The following is a 15,320-nucleotide window of genomic DNA, read 5'->3' on the forward strand; positions in this document are numbered from 1 at the left end:
TAAATACTGATTGTTTGGTCCAGTTTATATGACTCCAATTCGTAAACTTTTAAAGATGCTTTGCTATTGTACATGTATCGGTTTGATTTTAATTAATATTGTTATCAATGGATCTTTCACTTATTTTTAAAGTTATCCAGCGTACGGAACAGGTTACACTATTAGTTTATTGCAAGATTATACGGAAATACTTACAACAGAACATTGTAGACCCCATCGAAGCAGATGTTTAAGCCCAAATGTATGCAATCCGCGAAACATGAACTGGGGTAATTCATATTGTTTGTAGTAACGTTTAGTTTTGTATAAAAAAGATTATAAATCTAAATGTTCCCGATACAAATATCTGAATGAGTGTTAATTTTAGTCTTAATTAATACTCCCATACCTTCGGATGATGTACAGCTGATTTTGGAATAAATAAGCTTAACAATAAACACAATAAAACCGAAATACTGTCTAGAGGTAGCTGTACTTACCTTTTTTCGTGATAAGGTGAGCACTAGAGTTTGCTTAGCATGGACATTATCTTATAAAATGATATATACTGCTTCGTTCATAGTGGAATAAATTAGAAATTATGTACTGTGAGTCTTAAAGCGACATACACTCTGCGGTCCAATTTAAATACCAATATCGTTTTTTGACTATAAACAAAACTGCCTTTCTTCAACACTACTACAATCAGTCACAACAATGTGAAAAATTATATAAATTGAACACGCTTAAACAACAAGCACCCAAACAAAGTTAGGTAAACTTTTTATCTGCTTTATTTTTCACATATTCCGATAGGGTTTTCTTGGTTTTAATTTCCTCAAAGTTTCTCGTTACATTCCAATCTTTGTGTGTGTGTGTGGGTGTATTTTGTTGTTTGTTCTCTGTTTATTACTTTACTTTTTCCTCCGTTTCATACTATCGTTTTTAGCAAACCTTTTTTTTTTTGTTTTGTTACATCAAGATTCCTATTCTTGTTTTCTTGTTCTTGTTGGTATCATTTGTGTTTTAATTTTTTCATTTGTTGGTTTGCCGTTTTGTGTTGTATTTGTTCATGCATTTATTATTTCGTGTTATTTAATTTGCATGTGTTTTTTGTTCACACATTGTGTATTATTACTCTGGCTTCCGTTCATTGTAATATACGTTTTCTTTTTTTCTTCTTCTTTTTGTGCGACCTTTCGTGTTCTCTTAGCTCCCCTCCCGTTTGTTGTTCATCTACAATCTATGACTATTTTGTTGCTGGCGCTGACCACACTGTGGCGTTGTCTACCCACGTGCACGCATTTGATGTCCGCACGTCACCACATTCCATCGGGACACTTTCAGTACTCACCCTTCAGGTGGTTTGTTTTCTGACTGTTTTTCTCTCTCTCTCTCTCTCTGCTTTTTGTTTTATTTCTTAGTAGAACTCTGGCGCCTCCCTTTCATTTCTTTCAGAATTTATTTTCATTTTTCAGTTCGCTTTTCACACGTGCGCCCATGCAATCGGTTTAAAGGGGTTTCATTTTTTCCGCTCTGTCCCACACTGTCAGTTGTGTTCTCTCTATACAGCTATATAAAAGAGTTATGCATCTTGCATCTTGCCTCAAGTGATTTGTTACTACTTTGTTACCAGCATGATTTGCCTCGTGCCAGTGCTGCGATGCAGAGTTGCCTTGCTTGATTTGTTTGCCTTCAATATAATAATGTCATTTTATTTGTTGCAGATACTTATTATGCCATTATATATATATCAATCTGTTTTCCGATGAACACGCTCGTTTTATGACTCCGTCGTACCCCCGGACACAGCATGGCGTGGCACGCAACTGATGCCGCTCACCTGTAAGTCTACCATTGTTAGTATAGAAGGTGTATCGTCTGTTTCCGTTTGGTGTAAAACGAAAAACATAAACGAAACACAAAATGTCCTTCTCAGTTGCGAACTTCTGTTCCGTTTTTCTTTGTTTTGCTTATCGCAACGTAATCGTTTTCATTATCAATTATGTTTCTTCCCACTGTGTATCTCGCAATTGGGGGGGGGGGGGGGGGGATGTTTGTTCAGTTTACTTACTTACTTCGCATTATATTCACTTCCCGAACAACAGATTTGCATTTTGAAGGAACTAAACCAACAACACAACAAAAAAAACACAAACGAAAATATTCATCTAACATGGACGCTAAGCCAGCGCGCGCACGCTTGCACGCATAAATGCGCCATTTCCGCTTGTACACGAGAGCTAATCCTATCTGTAGATGAAGTTGGATGTGTTTGTATTAATATGTGTATGGGAGCGTGTTGCTAGGATGTTGCTTAACTGTCTACGGTTTGCTGTGATTCGATCGCAACGAAGTCAGCAGCTCAGCGATTACTACGTTTTTGTTTGTTTTTTCTTGTTTTCCTTAACGCCTTACACTTCTTCCGTCCACAAGATGAAAGTACGCAGCATACATTACACAGTAGTGAATAGGTGCAGTGTTTTCATCACACCGCGAGTCGAGGGCTACTACCGGTATTCGGCGACATTCATCGTTCCTCAACGTAGCGTGTTCTACCAGTCACGGGAAAGCTCACGTCAACGACGGTCGGCGACAATTGACTAACACAGCAGAAGAAAGGTACGAAGGTGGGGTGTGCTATGAAATCGGGAGCAGTAAAGACATCATTTCGCATAAGGCGCGCAATAGTATAAATGAAACGAAAAATAGTACATCTGTTTGCATCTGCAATTTCATCTCGGCTTGTTTCCCTAAATGTATGTATATAGGTATGTGTATATATATATATATATATATATATCAGATGTATGTATATGCACGTGTAAACGATATACATTTCCCATCTTCTGTTCAGCTTTACTACCTTTATTTCAATGTAAATGGGTTACTGTTTTGTAATCTAGTCTGCCCTTCTCGAGCGGTTTACATCAGACACATCCATCCGGTTTATCATACATTTCCGCTGGCGCATTCGTTCGTGTTTGCGTTTCGATATATGTTTTGTTCTGTTTGTTGATGCATGTGTTACATTTTATGTATTGGGAACTGAATAATTTCGGTACGTTTTGATCATGATCTTCTGCGTTGTGGGATCGAACGGGGGCTGGTACAACTTCTCACTAGCACACTTCATCCGATGTACCGTGACGATTGCCTTTGTTTCGTAGGTTTTGTGTACTGCTTGTGTGTCCCCCACGCATAAGCTCCCCACGCATAGAAAAGAAAAATAAATAACAATAAATTTCCCTCACATTTCGCTTTCCTTCATAACACTGCATTCGTGTCCCTTTTTCCTTTTTCTACCATTCCGCGATTGTGTCCGCTCGAAAGGATGATCGTTCCGCAAAATGGCTTTGTTTTGTTTTTTTCATGATGGTGCTGTAATGCACGCACACAACGGTTAGGTTGCAATTTGAGTCCAATTGTTCATCCATTTTTACACCGGGGACTGAAATATAAAAGCACTCCCAAGGATACTACAACCAAAAAAAAGAATTGGTAACGAGTTTGTCTGTGTGTGTGTGGGAAAGGAGTTCCGATATCCGACATTTTGTTATTAGTCTACTTGCGATTGATACTATTGCATTGTTCACGAATTCACTGATAAGAAATAAAGGTTAATGTAGCACGTATACTTCCTCTAGATTTCTCTCTACTTGCGCTTACGTCGTTGCCGTAGCCCACAACCATCACAGAGGTTGTTGTGATAGTCAGTATGCGTTCCACTGTTAAAGTTCATTCTACGCATAGCTACCTTAGTAGATACGAAGCTATCCGAATGAATCCTTGGGATGCGAAAGTTTGCTATATTGTTGTGTATTTCCCTTCAACATTATGCTCCGTGTCCCTTCTACTCCTGCTGTGGAGTGGCGTGGAAAGACTACATATATACAATTGATGGTTTTGCCTTGTACCTGATGCACGGATAGGAGTTTGTTCGCCATTATTTTGTCTGCTATAGGGAAAACAAAGTGTGTTTTTGAATCGTCACGCACGCTATTATTCTGTTTAAGGTTGCAGGTTGGTTTTTTTAAAAGATCAGAAGTAAAGCAATACAAATTTAAAACGATCTTTGTAAGATCCCGAAACAACATTAAACCCTCACGAAAATACAAACACAGCGGATTCCTCGGGGACGCACACATGTATAGAGACATTCTAATGTGATAGGAAAACCAATTAGAAATTAGTTGAAAAAACAAACACAAAACTAGGAGAGAAAAAAAAACAAAACAAATTTGCGTATATAGCAGTAGTACCACCTTTGGTTGCATGCAACGAAAGTAATTTGCCATTATTATTGCCAACATTTCTTCCTTGCCGCTTTCCCATTTAGTTTTGGTTTTCTTCTGTGTGTTTTTTTTTTACTTTTACTTTTATGTATGTACTACTTTAACATCTATAATAAACACCATTCATTTGACTATCATTTCCGTTCAATTATTTCTTGTTTCTTTTGTGTGTTTGCGTGTGTGTTTTTGTTTTCTTCCTTTGTTTCGTCTATACCATCAATAAAGCTATACAAAATTGCCATCTGATTCTGATTGGTTAAGTTTTCCATTGTTTCATATATTGTTCATGCTTTGTGTAGATGTATTTGCCGGGTTTGCTGGTTTCAATGTTTTGGATGCGCGTTCCTAGTTGTGTTGTGTAGTTTGTTTTTTTGTTTGTCAGCTTTTTTTTGTTTACTTTCGAAACAGAACCACTATGGACTGCGTTGTTACAAACACACACACACGAAGATACCTCCTTCTTATTATCTGCTGCACCACACCACACATTTGTTTCCGCTTTTACCCATTTTCGACTGAACATCCGCATTTTGTCGCGTTTCCTCTACGAAGCTTTCGTTTTTTTTTTGTTGTGTTTTGTTTGTTTTGCGTGCATCAGCATCATCAAGCATCATATCCAGTCCGGAGGAATTCGTTTACTGTACACATCTGTCCCATTGATATACAACTGGGTAACCTGCTTCCTTTAGATGCGGAAACAGTGTTCAGTAGCTTCATCCCTTCGGCATTTCCCAACTTTCTGATACGAGATTCAACATATTGTTCCAAAGCAAAAGCAAACAAAAATGTACAACCTAAAGACGTCACACATGAAACTCAATATTGGCGCAAAAGGTATCGGTAGGTGGTTTCCAACGATTTTACGATTATCGACACGATGAAGACGTAAAGCTTTCCTGTTGCTGGCATTTGACTGAACAGATTGTTTTGCACAACGTGGAATTGGATTATCTAAAGTCTTACTTTCATTCTGTCCGCTTCATGCATCATTCCTTACAAGATGGTAAATAAACTTTCAATAACCTAAGAGAATTTTATTCTGTTTCAAAATAACATTTTCACTAACCCACCCCATCACTCCACTGGTACACGTTTCTCTTCATTCATGCACACACATACACATACTATTCTTTTCGATACATTTAACTACGTATTTTGCTAAAGCATTCTTCACCCAGTTTCTTGGGGACGTTTCCTTCACTAATCGTTCGTGCACAAAATACACACCTTTCTGCTCACCGAACGCACTAACCACACCACCACAACACACTTATGTGACACGATAAAACCTACATTTACAGCGAGCAGTAACAAAAACGTAACCGAAAAAATAAATCCTAACGGAACCGCTTAACGATTTTGCAATTTTGCAACACCTGGACACAATGTGTGTATAATTTAGTTTTTTTGTGGTCGGTTTTGTACAGACGATAGGATTTTCCACACTTCAACTACCGGGTGCTGTTAAAGCGCTAACAAATAAATCAGTAACGGATAATTAACCAATTGATAACAAAAAAAAGATAAAAAGATTTGTTGTTTTACTTTTGAAGTGTATTCGGTAACATAAATATGGCTATTATTGATATAATTACATGGGTGTTATCTGTGAATTATTTGTATGTACAACGTTCCATTGAATCATCTCGATACAGATCGACATAATTACGATTTTAAATTTAGAAATAAATTTATAGCACTACTGCAAACCTTTACTGGTCACAGCTAAAGTGCTAGCGAAGAAACAAGCATAATCGTAAGCGTCACACTTACGCCAAGCACAACGATGCCTACCGTCTGCACAAAGCCTTACTTTTGTACAGGGCTCAAACAGAAAAACGATACTTTCTAACAAAACATAACAAAAGCAAAATTTTAAAGTAAAGGAAACGAACCCTACGGTTGACTACGGCTTAAAATTATAGCAACAGTACCTAACCAAATGAAAACGAAGCTACAAACAGCAATGGTCTGGAAAGGATAAAAACAGAAACAGTGAAACTACAACGTTAAAAACAATATATTAAAACAAGTAACAAATTCTAACACCTAGCTGTTCTAACATACGCGTTCCAGGGCACGTGCACTCTCTTTCTCTCTAACATAAACAATAGAAATAGAGTCTTATGGCGCATGCGATCATCTAATTAATACAAAATGGGTTGGTTGGGTCGGTATGTGTGCCACGAACCATTTGAAAAACGAAAACAAAACAAAAAACACCCCCTGGTATTGTTCTTGCAGTTCGAAAACAAAAATAACAACATTTAGGAAACAAACAAGTATAAAACATGAGAGCGAAATACTGAAATTCCAACAGCTACGTTGCGATAGTACTAATCCTAAGCCCGTTCTTCTCTATCAGTGTACAGAACAGTGTTGCACTTTATGTTTCGAATCTGTGCCCGTTCGCTCCCTCTCTCTCTCTCTCATCTCTTCTCATTTCTAGTTGATTTTGGGGTTATCGATCACATCACGCCAATTACAACGACTGCGCCCTACCAGGAAGCAGCGAACTGGAAGCTGTGAGTGTGCGAGCATCACTGATACTGCCTGTTTTGCCTTGTGTTTTGCGCAGTGAGTGAGCGTTTTCTTTGTGGATCGCTTTTCTAAGCTTATACGCGGACTGTTTGCATGAACGATAATACGGAAATGCACGGTACCGTTTCCGCCAGCACAATTTCTTAACTTCATGTTTTGCTTACGGTCGCTACACTAAACCACCCGGTCGGGGGACTACTACTGTACAGCTGGTATACCGTACGGTGTAATGTGTGATTTTTGTTTGTTTGTTTTGTTTTGCGTGTGATTTTTTGTTTTCTCTTCTCATTATTATCCCCCACTACTAATCCTAATTCTACACCCACCGAATTTATTGCACAAAAAAGGCTTACCACTACGACATAGCAGAATCCTTTCTTTTGTTCTTCCTCCTCCCCAATTTGCCCACTGTCCGGTCTAACGTACGGTCGTGTGTGCCGTTTAGTGACGCTTTTGCCCGGCGTGCAGGAAACAAGCGATTAGTTTACAAGGAGCGCATATCTAATCCTTGCGTTCTTTTAGTTTTGGTTTCGTTCAAAGGGGCCCTGTTCTTTGCTTTAACGCGGGGAGACATCATTTTGTTGCTTTTGCTAATTTGCGCTTTTCGACGGCAGTTGTTTCATTTGTTTGTTTGTGTGTTCATCATCTTCTTCATTCGAGCAGTCAATTCAATTTTTGTTAACGGATGTTTTAAGCAGCTCCCATTCTGCACAGGATGACCGGATGTCCATACACCTGGGGCTGTTGCTTACTGCGTTTATTGCACCACCTTGTTGCCAACAGCTCTATCATCGCTTCAATCACCAGTTTACCCCTTTTTTCCGCAATCCGTTATCCGCTTGCCCGAACGGGATGCGTGAAGGTGGGGTTAAGAGGGGGAACAGAGGATTATGGTATGCGTCTCTGTTGTGTGAGGGTTTACTTTCGTGATTTTGTCCAAACTTTCGTGACTGTGTTCCGCTTTGTATGCCTCTCGGCGATCGGAGATGATCGCCTACGCGTGTTCGTGTGTATTTAGATGGTAGAGGCATGTATTTGTGTGTGTGTTTGTGGGTGTATATATATATATGTGTGTGTGTTTGTGTGTGTCTCTGTGTGCTTATGCATGTTCCATTTTTTTTTTTTTGATTAATTCCTAATCAAATATTTGTTTTATTATAAAATTAGTATAGTTTGGCTAGGTTTGATATTTGTTTCACGATAGACACAACTAAAATGAGACGACCAAGTTGCTGTTGTATCGAAATCATTAAGTATATCTAAAACGTAGAAGAAGAAAAAATACATCGAACAATGGTTAGAGAAGCAGAACATTAGCATTAGCGCTTGCAAGCTATACTGTATACCATACCTATAACAACTCATATTGCCGCAGATGCATCCGCTGAATGATGTCCCGACAATCGTTGAAAACTCTCTTGATGTTTTCCGTATCTACAGCACAGGTAAAGTGTGGATAGCAGTAATGTTTGCCATCACCACTCGCTGTCGATATACGCTACAACAAAAAACAGAAGGGTTTGTTAAACACCACAACGGACGTTTGAAATATGGGACATGCTTACCAAGAATTCATCTCTTATAAAATATTTTGCTCTAATCACTTCTGGATCTTCACCCATTTCGCATACAGCGTCCGCTGGAGAGCAAAAGAAATGCAAGTTTAGCGTGATAATTACTATTTCTTATCCATGTCTTCTTAACCACGCTTACCTGGCGTCTGGTAACGATTGAATTCGCCAAAGTAGTCGGACAGCTTACTCTTGCCTGCCTTTATCTTCTCGGCAAGCAAATCTTGCTTGTTTAGAAACAATATAACGGATATAGTCCGTAACCATCTATGAGTAGGTGCGAACGGAATGCAAAACAAAAAAGTTATTCCACATCCGTGGAAGGCATTTGGCTCCGTCTATGATCTTACCGATTATTCCAAATACTTTTAAACAGATCCAACGACTCCCGTAGCCGGTTCTGTGTGGGATCTTCGCGCAGGACCATATTATAACTAGAGCACGCCGTCACGAAGATGATTGCTGTGACATCGTTGAAGCATTGGATCCACTTACGTCGCTCATCACGCTGCCCTCCGACGTCGAACATGCTGCAAAACGTAGGGAGGGAAACGAAAAGAAAACCATGTCAATCTAGCCCTATCGTAGGATATTAGATGGAGCCACCGAACTACTTACTGGAAATTCACTTTATCAACCTGAAACCTAGTTTCGAAAATGCCAGAGGTTAGCACACGACATCTCAGGATATCCTGCTCGGTTGGAGTATAGTTAGGCTGTTTGATTTCACTAACACGATCCAGAAAGCTGTAAGCGAAAGGACGAGACAACGTTAGAGCCAACTTCACATTCCGCTTGATTGGAAGGTTAATGAAGAGCCACAGCAGACGGTTACAGATTAAAAGGTTTGGCATCCGAGGGTGGCCTATTACTTACTATTTAGCACAATCAATTAATTGATACTCGTTCGATCGCTCGTACGTCTGTTGGACACCGCGATCTTTCCACAACTCTTCGGTGTGCTCGTAGAATTCCGGCGGATAATTGAAATCAGGCCCTGCGATCGGGAGATGGATGGAAAAAAGCACACTCATTAAACTATTGTGTACGAACATACGAAAGACGATGGTAGCGAACCCGGCGGTACCCGTCCATACCTGACGCATAATCCTGAATGTAGTCTACCCGTGCCTGATTCTCCGGTTTTTCTAGCTGAATAGGCGGTGTCAGTGTGCTCATTGCACCGGTAATTGTCTGCAAATAGAGGTGACGGAAGAGTGAACATCATCAGTATCTGGTTGCCGATCGTACCAACCGACTCTGTCCCATTTACTCACCAGGATAGCATCACGTATGTTCTTCTTAATGTCCTCTATCTTCTGCTTTCGCTCACTGTCGGAAAACCCGTTCACGTGCAATATTCTCATCTGTTTCACGATGGTAGATTTGCCGGACTCACCGGCACCGAGTAGTAACAGTCTGTGCGTGGCTCTGTACACCTGCAATGTGGATTGGTGTAATGCGAACAGTGACGGGTTAGTCATTGTTTTCCCAACAATCACGCACCCGCGGGAAAGGCTTACCTGTTTGTCCTTCTGCAGTTGCCGTGTGATCGCATCGCTGCGCCGTTTCTGGCTCTTGGTATCCTCGGAGCTGTTCGAGTCCGACTGTTTCGATCCGGCTGAGCCGAAGCAACCCATCGCTGACCAGGGCGCCCACCAGCAGGTGGCACCGCCTTCCGGTGACGTATCGGGAGACTCGGCCCCCCGGGCTTCACCGTTGCGAGCCAGCGTCTAGACGGGGTGCGAAGTTTCCCGAAAACCCTCCGTCTTCGTCGTGCTGTGGTGAGGGTGTCCGCGTGTGCTGTTGTTTGTTCGCGCTTGCTCTCTGTAGCCGACGCACCGCTGCTTCGCTTACGCTTACCGCCTCGATCTCGACGAGTGTGCTGCTGGTACGGCTTCGCTCTTGTACAGCTGCAAACCCCAAACACAGTGCCTTGTTCCTTCCTGTCTAGGTGATGTGCATACTATACACCATGCAAGAGGTGTCCTGCAACGCGCTTCTGGCCACAACGTTTGTCACTTGATCTTCGATCAACGATGTTTCCGCTCTACGCGCTCATGTTCGCGTGACTCTGCATTAATTGCTCTATATGTGACGTCCTTCTGCACCTTCCAGATCTTTCACCTGCCTCTACCGGTGTAGTATACCGTGCGGCACTACGAAGGCGCCAACTGACCGACTACGTGCGGCTTAGCTTTAGCGTTCGATTCGTCCGATACTCTGAAATGATAAGAGAAAAGACATTAGAATGAGACACAAACTGTAGGAAAATAATCAATCAGGGATAGGGGGTAGGATTGTAAGGTAAACTACACCCGAACGGGGTACTATTTAAATCACGCACATCCACTCAACGTTCTCAACCGACGCAACACCACCACCGCCACCTTCCATCGTTCCTTGGTGCGCCGCTGACGTTCGAAAACTGATGCACTTGTTAATGAAATGTGTGCACAACCTCGTGCCTGCCGGAATGGTTGATTGCCGGTTCTCTATATCCCACCACACCCACTCACTCGTCCACAAAATGGGAAGCCCGCGACGTGGGTATCTTTCCCTATCGGTAGGATGGAACATGAACCGATCGTCCGGAGCGACAACGAGCGAAAGCGCACTCGTTACACGCGATCGGAAATACGCGTAGCGGGCCGATACCTTAATGAATGGGGATGAAGATGCTGGGAACAATGCATCCGCGATCGGGCAGGGACGGATGAACCGCATCAACACGCGCAAAAACACACACCCGTGCAGTACAACTTTTCGAGTATGATAAAAATATAATCGCTTCCAATTGTATCACTATTCGCCGGGAGATGATGGGCAATTCCGCGGTGCAATGTATCGGAAGGTTGCTAATTCATTCCGTCTTTCTTGACCGTAAGTAGTTCCTGTCATAGCGCAAGAAAGACGATGTTGGCATACACTCTCCATTGTATCAGTACATTAAATTGCTCGTTGTGATGATAACGTCTTAAAATTGGACACCGGACAATCGATCCCACAAAATCCCTCTCTAGACGTTTGTTCCATAAATCAGGGGGGAAGAGTGATTCACTTAAATCTCCAATGCAGAGTAGGTGGTCTTGAGGATTCATTAATCTTTTGAGATATAAACGAGATCTTTGCAGATGAATGTATAGAGTTTCAATGTCAGTTCCTGACATTAGTTACTTCAGATTAATCTTGAGTTCTGCTTGAGTGACATTACTGCTTTATGAGTGAGTCAATGAACGCCACAAAGAGTCATGACTAAACAGTAAAAGGACAATTTTATGGGTGATTCCACTAGAGAGTGATATCACTCTTTCATTAGTAACAGTGAGTGAAATGACTCTTTCATGAGTGAAAGTGAGTCAAATGACTCTTTCATTAGTGAACGTGAGTCAAATGACTCTTTCATTAGTGAACGTGAGTCAAATGACTCTTTCATGAGTGAAAGTGAGTCAAATGACTCTTTCATTAGTGAAAGTGAGTCAAACGACTCTTTCATTAGTGAAAGTGAGTCAAATGACTCTTTCATTAGTGAAACTGAGTGAAATGACTCTTTAATGAGTTATGAATAGTTACATAAATATCTTTTAGTGAGTTATATCGTAAATGAATAACTCTTTGCAGATATTCGAATTAACTCACTCCTAAGAAAGATTTAATGCACTCATTCATATTCACTCAGTATGCACATCACTTATTCATTACATTGTCGAGAGCCACTAAAATAGAATACTGAGAAAAGGTGGTAAAAAACTGGCTGTTTATAAATTATGTTCGAGTGCTTTGTGGCTGCAGCAGGAGGAGAAGGTTTGTTTGATATGCTTGTTTATAGTTTATTAGATGCACTTCAACCTGCACTTCGGTTTCAGGCGCGCTCGAGTATTTCTACTCGTACGATTCCTTTCCCATCCCTTCGCCTCATCCGGCATGCGTTCCAGGAATCGAACTATCTTTTTTAATAGCACACCTTAACCATGTTATCATCTCTCGTTTTTACTCCCTCTCTCTCTCTCTCTCTCTCTATCGTATTATGTTCCCGTTTTCCAACCAATTTAACTCACACTCAACCGTGTACACCGGGGGGGCGGCTCTGGCTCTGATTTGCTTGCAACAGTTGTGGCGCGGCATTTACTGCTGTTGATAATTATGCAATGTGAGAAAATTTGTTCAGCGTATTATCAATCCGTCGTATACCAGAGCCGATTGTCATTCTGTGTGCCGTTGTATGTGTGGTTGTGTCCGCGTCTATGATTATCTAGCACCTCTCCAATTCCATTCCACGCTCAGCCAGGTGGAGTGGAGTGGTGTGTTGTTTTTTTTTAGAACTCACAACCGACTCGCAAACCCGTATCCGTCTGTGTTGGATAACGATGGAGAAGAAACATCAATATGGAGTACAAAAAAAATGGCTATGTTCGAAACCCTCCATCCCGCCATCCGGACTATTTTCATCCGGTTTAAGCAAAAAAAAAGCCCATCGCGGTGTGAGTGACGCCGCGTTGATGGCCGGGGTCGAGCTTTTACGGGCCGCACACAATAACAACGTCGCTCAGTCCCGCTGGGAAGCTAATGATGATGCTGCTGCTTACGGACGGCCAGAACGATGGAGGATGATGATGGTGTTAGCGATTAAGTACAGTGCATCTACGCACAATTATTCTCGCCTTTCAAATGTGATTCGCACAGCACTTGGGTGTAGTGGAACGCAACCACAATCGGTGCGTTTAAACACAAGCGCCTTACAGCGTAACGCCCATTAGGATAGGATATTGGTTACAGCAGTAAAACAGTGCTTAACATAACTTTAACACTATTCGATTTAAGGAATTTTTTTCTCCTTGTAATTAGGCTTATATATATAGCGTTAAGATTCTCTGGAGTATATGCTACTCAATTAATGAGTTTTTCTTCTTCAAATTTTACCAAAAATTTCAGACCAAGGAAATTAGGAAAATTAGTGGAAACAATTTTAACACCAGACAGAGACAAAAAGGTAAACAAACTGTTCAATCATGTGTGCATGTATCATGTGCTTCTATTTCGTTATGCCTGATGCAATTTCCTTGTCATGTAAGGCCGTTTGGATGTCATATGCTGCGATTATTGCAGTATTTTCTATCATCTAAAATAAAGGGTTTAACCCAAAAAGAACCGTTTTAGGAGAATCCTCTTAAAAGGGAAAGTATTTTATAATTGTGCTGTACTGTACTTAACAACTTCACCAGCACTGTTCTAATGTTTCCCTGTGCCTTTGTTAAACCACTAAGCGTAGGTACTAAGGTAAGCGTTCGAAACGTTGTACATATTCTAATTGATCGCTTCATGCCATTTGCAATTGCTACCCACCATGGGCACCAAACGTAACGGAGCTGGTAATCATTGATTTGACCTCTTTTACTTTCGATTGACTTTATCGCATGATATGGAGATGATGCACGAACGAATTAAGTCACGCCACAAGCCACACAGACACTTGCCGGTGTGCAAGTCTTGGCAAGCGAAGTTTTGGAATGTTTTTACGAGATAGAAACAATTTTCTTAATTTCGCCAAATTTCGTCAGTTCTCTAACGCACATAGAATTGTTTGAGAAAGTGAGGTGCGCAATTAAGATAAAATTTTCAGCACCATTTCAGTATGTAGACATGGACCAGCGCGCCGGTGTTGCAACGATCATTTGTCACACTTAAGGTATATTTGGCAAATGGTCGAATACTAGCTATCGTTGTAATCATCACAACAACCATCGATAATTTCCCCGCACCTTCGTACGTAAACAAATAGATAATTGTGGTCAGCAGTGTAAGAAGTGGCACGCTACCAATTCTAGCCATTGTTCCACCAACCATCGGACTTTCGGACACATCGGACTCGGTACCATTTGCCTGAGTCGCACTCGGGTGCGGGTTTTATGGCGGAACATGGGGGCACTTAATACATTCCAGATCGCGTACAGACGATGGGGCTGACTCTCAATTACACCTTTCTCTCTCTCTCCGTCCTTTAAATGAATGTTTCGAGACGGTTAGTGCGCTACGCTATTTGCTTGGAACGCACTACTCCTTCAACCGTGTCCCGTTTCCCCGTCCGTAGCATTTTCCTTCGCATTGATCGACGACAATACAGAAATGCACTTCGGGGGGTTTTTTTTCATTAGCATTAATCGATAGAGGTCGAAGGTAGGTTCGCACAAAAAATGCTGCTGGGTAAAATGGTTACATGATTCTTTCAATTTCCTTCACACCCACGGCCCGATGGGAATATATTACGTTTTGAACCAAATTCCAATAATACATAACGTAGAATCACTTTTCGTAGTTATTTAACGCATTTGTTTGAATTAATTAAGGAATGTGATGTGTTTTCCTTGTAAGTATGTACCGGAATGACCACCCACAACACCATCGGGTGGTAATTCAGGGAAATCTTAATCAATAAAAATGTATTTTCATAAGGATGCTTTGTATACGACCAATAGTAAGGATTGTTTCGAATTTTTAACGCACAATTTTGGTCCTTAAATTTGGCTGAGATGATCCATAAAGCAATGCATGCTATTAAGTCTCATATTGTAACAATATTTGCATAATAAATATTTCTATTATCAAAATTACTTGTCAAAATTAGCGTAGCAATTTGGGTGACAGTGAGGCAGTGAGGCAGTGAAAAAAAATGAATATGCATTCTCTTTAATATCCAAACTTTGGGTAAGAAATATGTGGTGCGATTGTTTAAATTAGCTACAACAAAACATTAAGAAATTGAAACCATCAGAATCCAAACCTTTTTTTTATTAGAGATAGATTAAAGTATCTTCTTGGCTATAGCCTTACCAATTTTTTTTGAGCAATTTAGCAAAATTGATAAATGTGATTTATTTTAATGCGAATTTGTTGCAATAAGTTTTTTTTCATTCAAATAATGCTTTAAATTAAAAAA

At 40.8% G+C, this 15,320-nt stretch overlaps 1 protein-coding gene across 9 annotated transcripts in view; it reads right to left on the reverse strand.

Moving 5' to 3' along the window:
- Window positions 1-750: 750 nt before the first annotated feature.
- The window catches only part of LOC125768400 (guanine nucleotide-binding protein G(s) subunit alpha), a 29,574-nt gene continuing 15,004 nt past the window's right edge, over window positions 751-15,320 (reverse strand). For all 9 annotated transcript variants that reach the window (XM_049436005.1, XM_049436006.1, XM_049436013.1 and 6 more), the window contains exons 3-12: window positions 9,910-10,609; window positions 9,664-9,825; window positions 9,484-9,580; window positions 9,263-9,383; window positions 9,005-9,133; window positions 8,737-8,916; window positions 8,529-8,653; window positions 8,381-8,454; window positions 8,167-8,313; window positions 751-8,074 (exon numbers count right to left, since the gene is read on the reverse strand). In XM_049436005.1, the coding sequence (XP_049291962.1) occupies window positions 8,167-8,313; window positions 8,381-8,454; window positions 8,529-8,653; window positions 8,737-8,916; window positions 9,005-9,133; window positions 9,263-9,383; window positions 9,484-9,580; window positions 9,664-9,825; window positions 9,910-10,026 (1,152 nt within the window). In that variant the 5' untranslated portion in view covers window positions 10,027-10,609 and the 3' untranslated portion in view covers window positions 751-8,074. The remainder of the gene's footprint in view (window positions 8,075-8,166; window positions 8,314-8,380; window positions 8,455-8,528; window positions 8,654-8,736; window positions 8,917-9,004; window positions 9,134-9,262; window positions 9,384-9,483; window positions 9,581-9,663; window positions 9,826-9,909; window positions 10,610-15,320) is intronic.

The sequence above is a fragment of the Anopheles funestus genome, chromosome 3RL, assembly GCF_943734845.2.
Source record: "Anopheles funestus chromosome 3RL, idAnoFuneDA-416_04, whole genome shotgun sequence".
NCBI classification, from domain to species: domain Eukaryota; kingdom Metazoa; phylum Arthropoda; class Insecta; order Diptera; family Culicidae; genus Anopheles; species Anopheles funestus.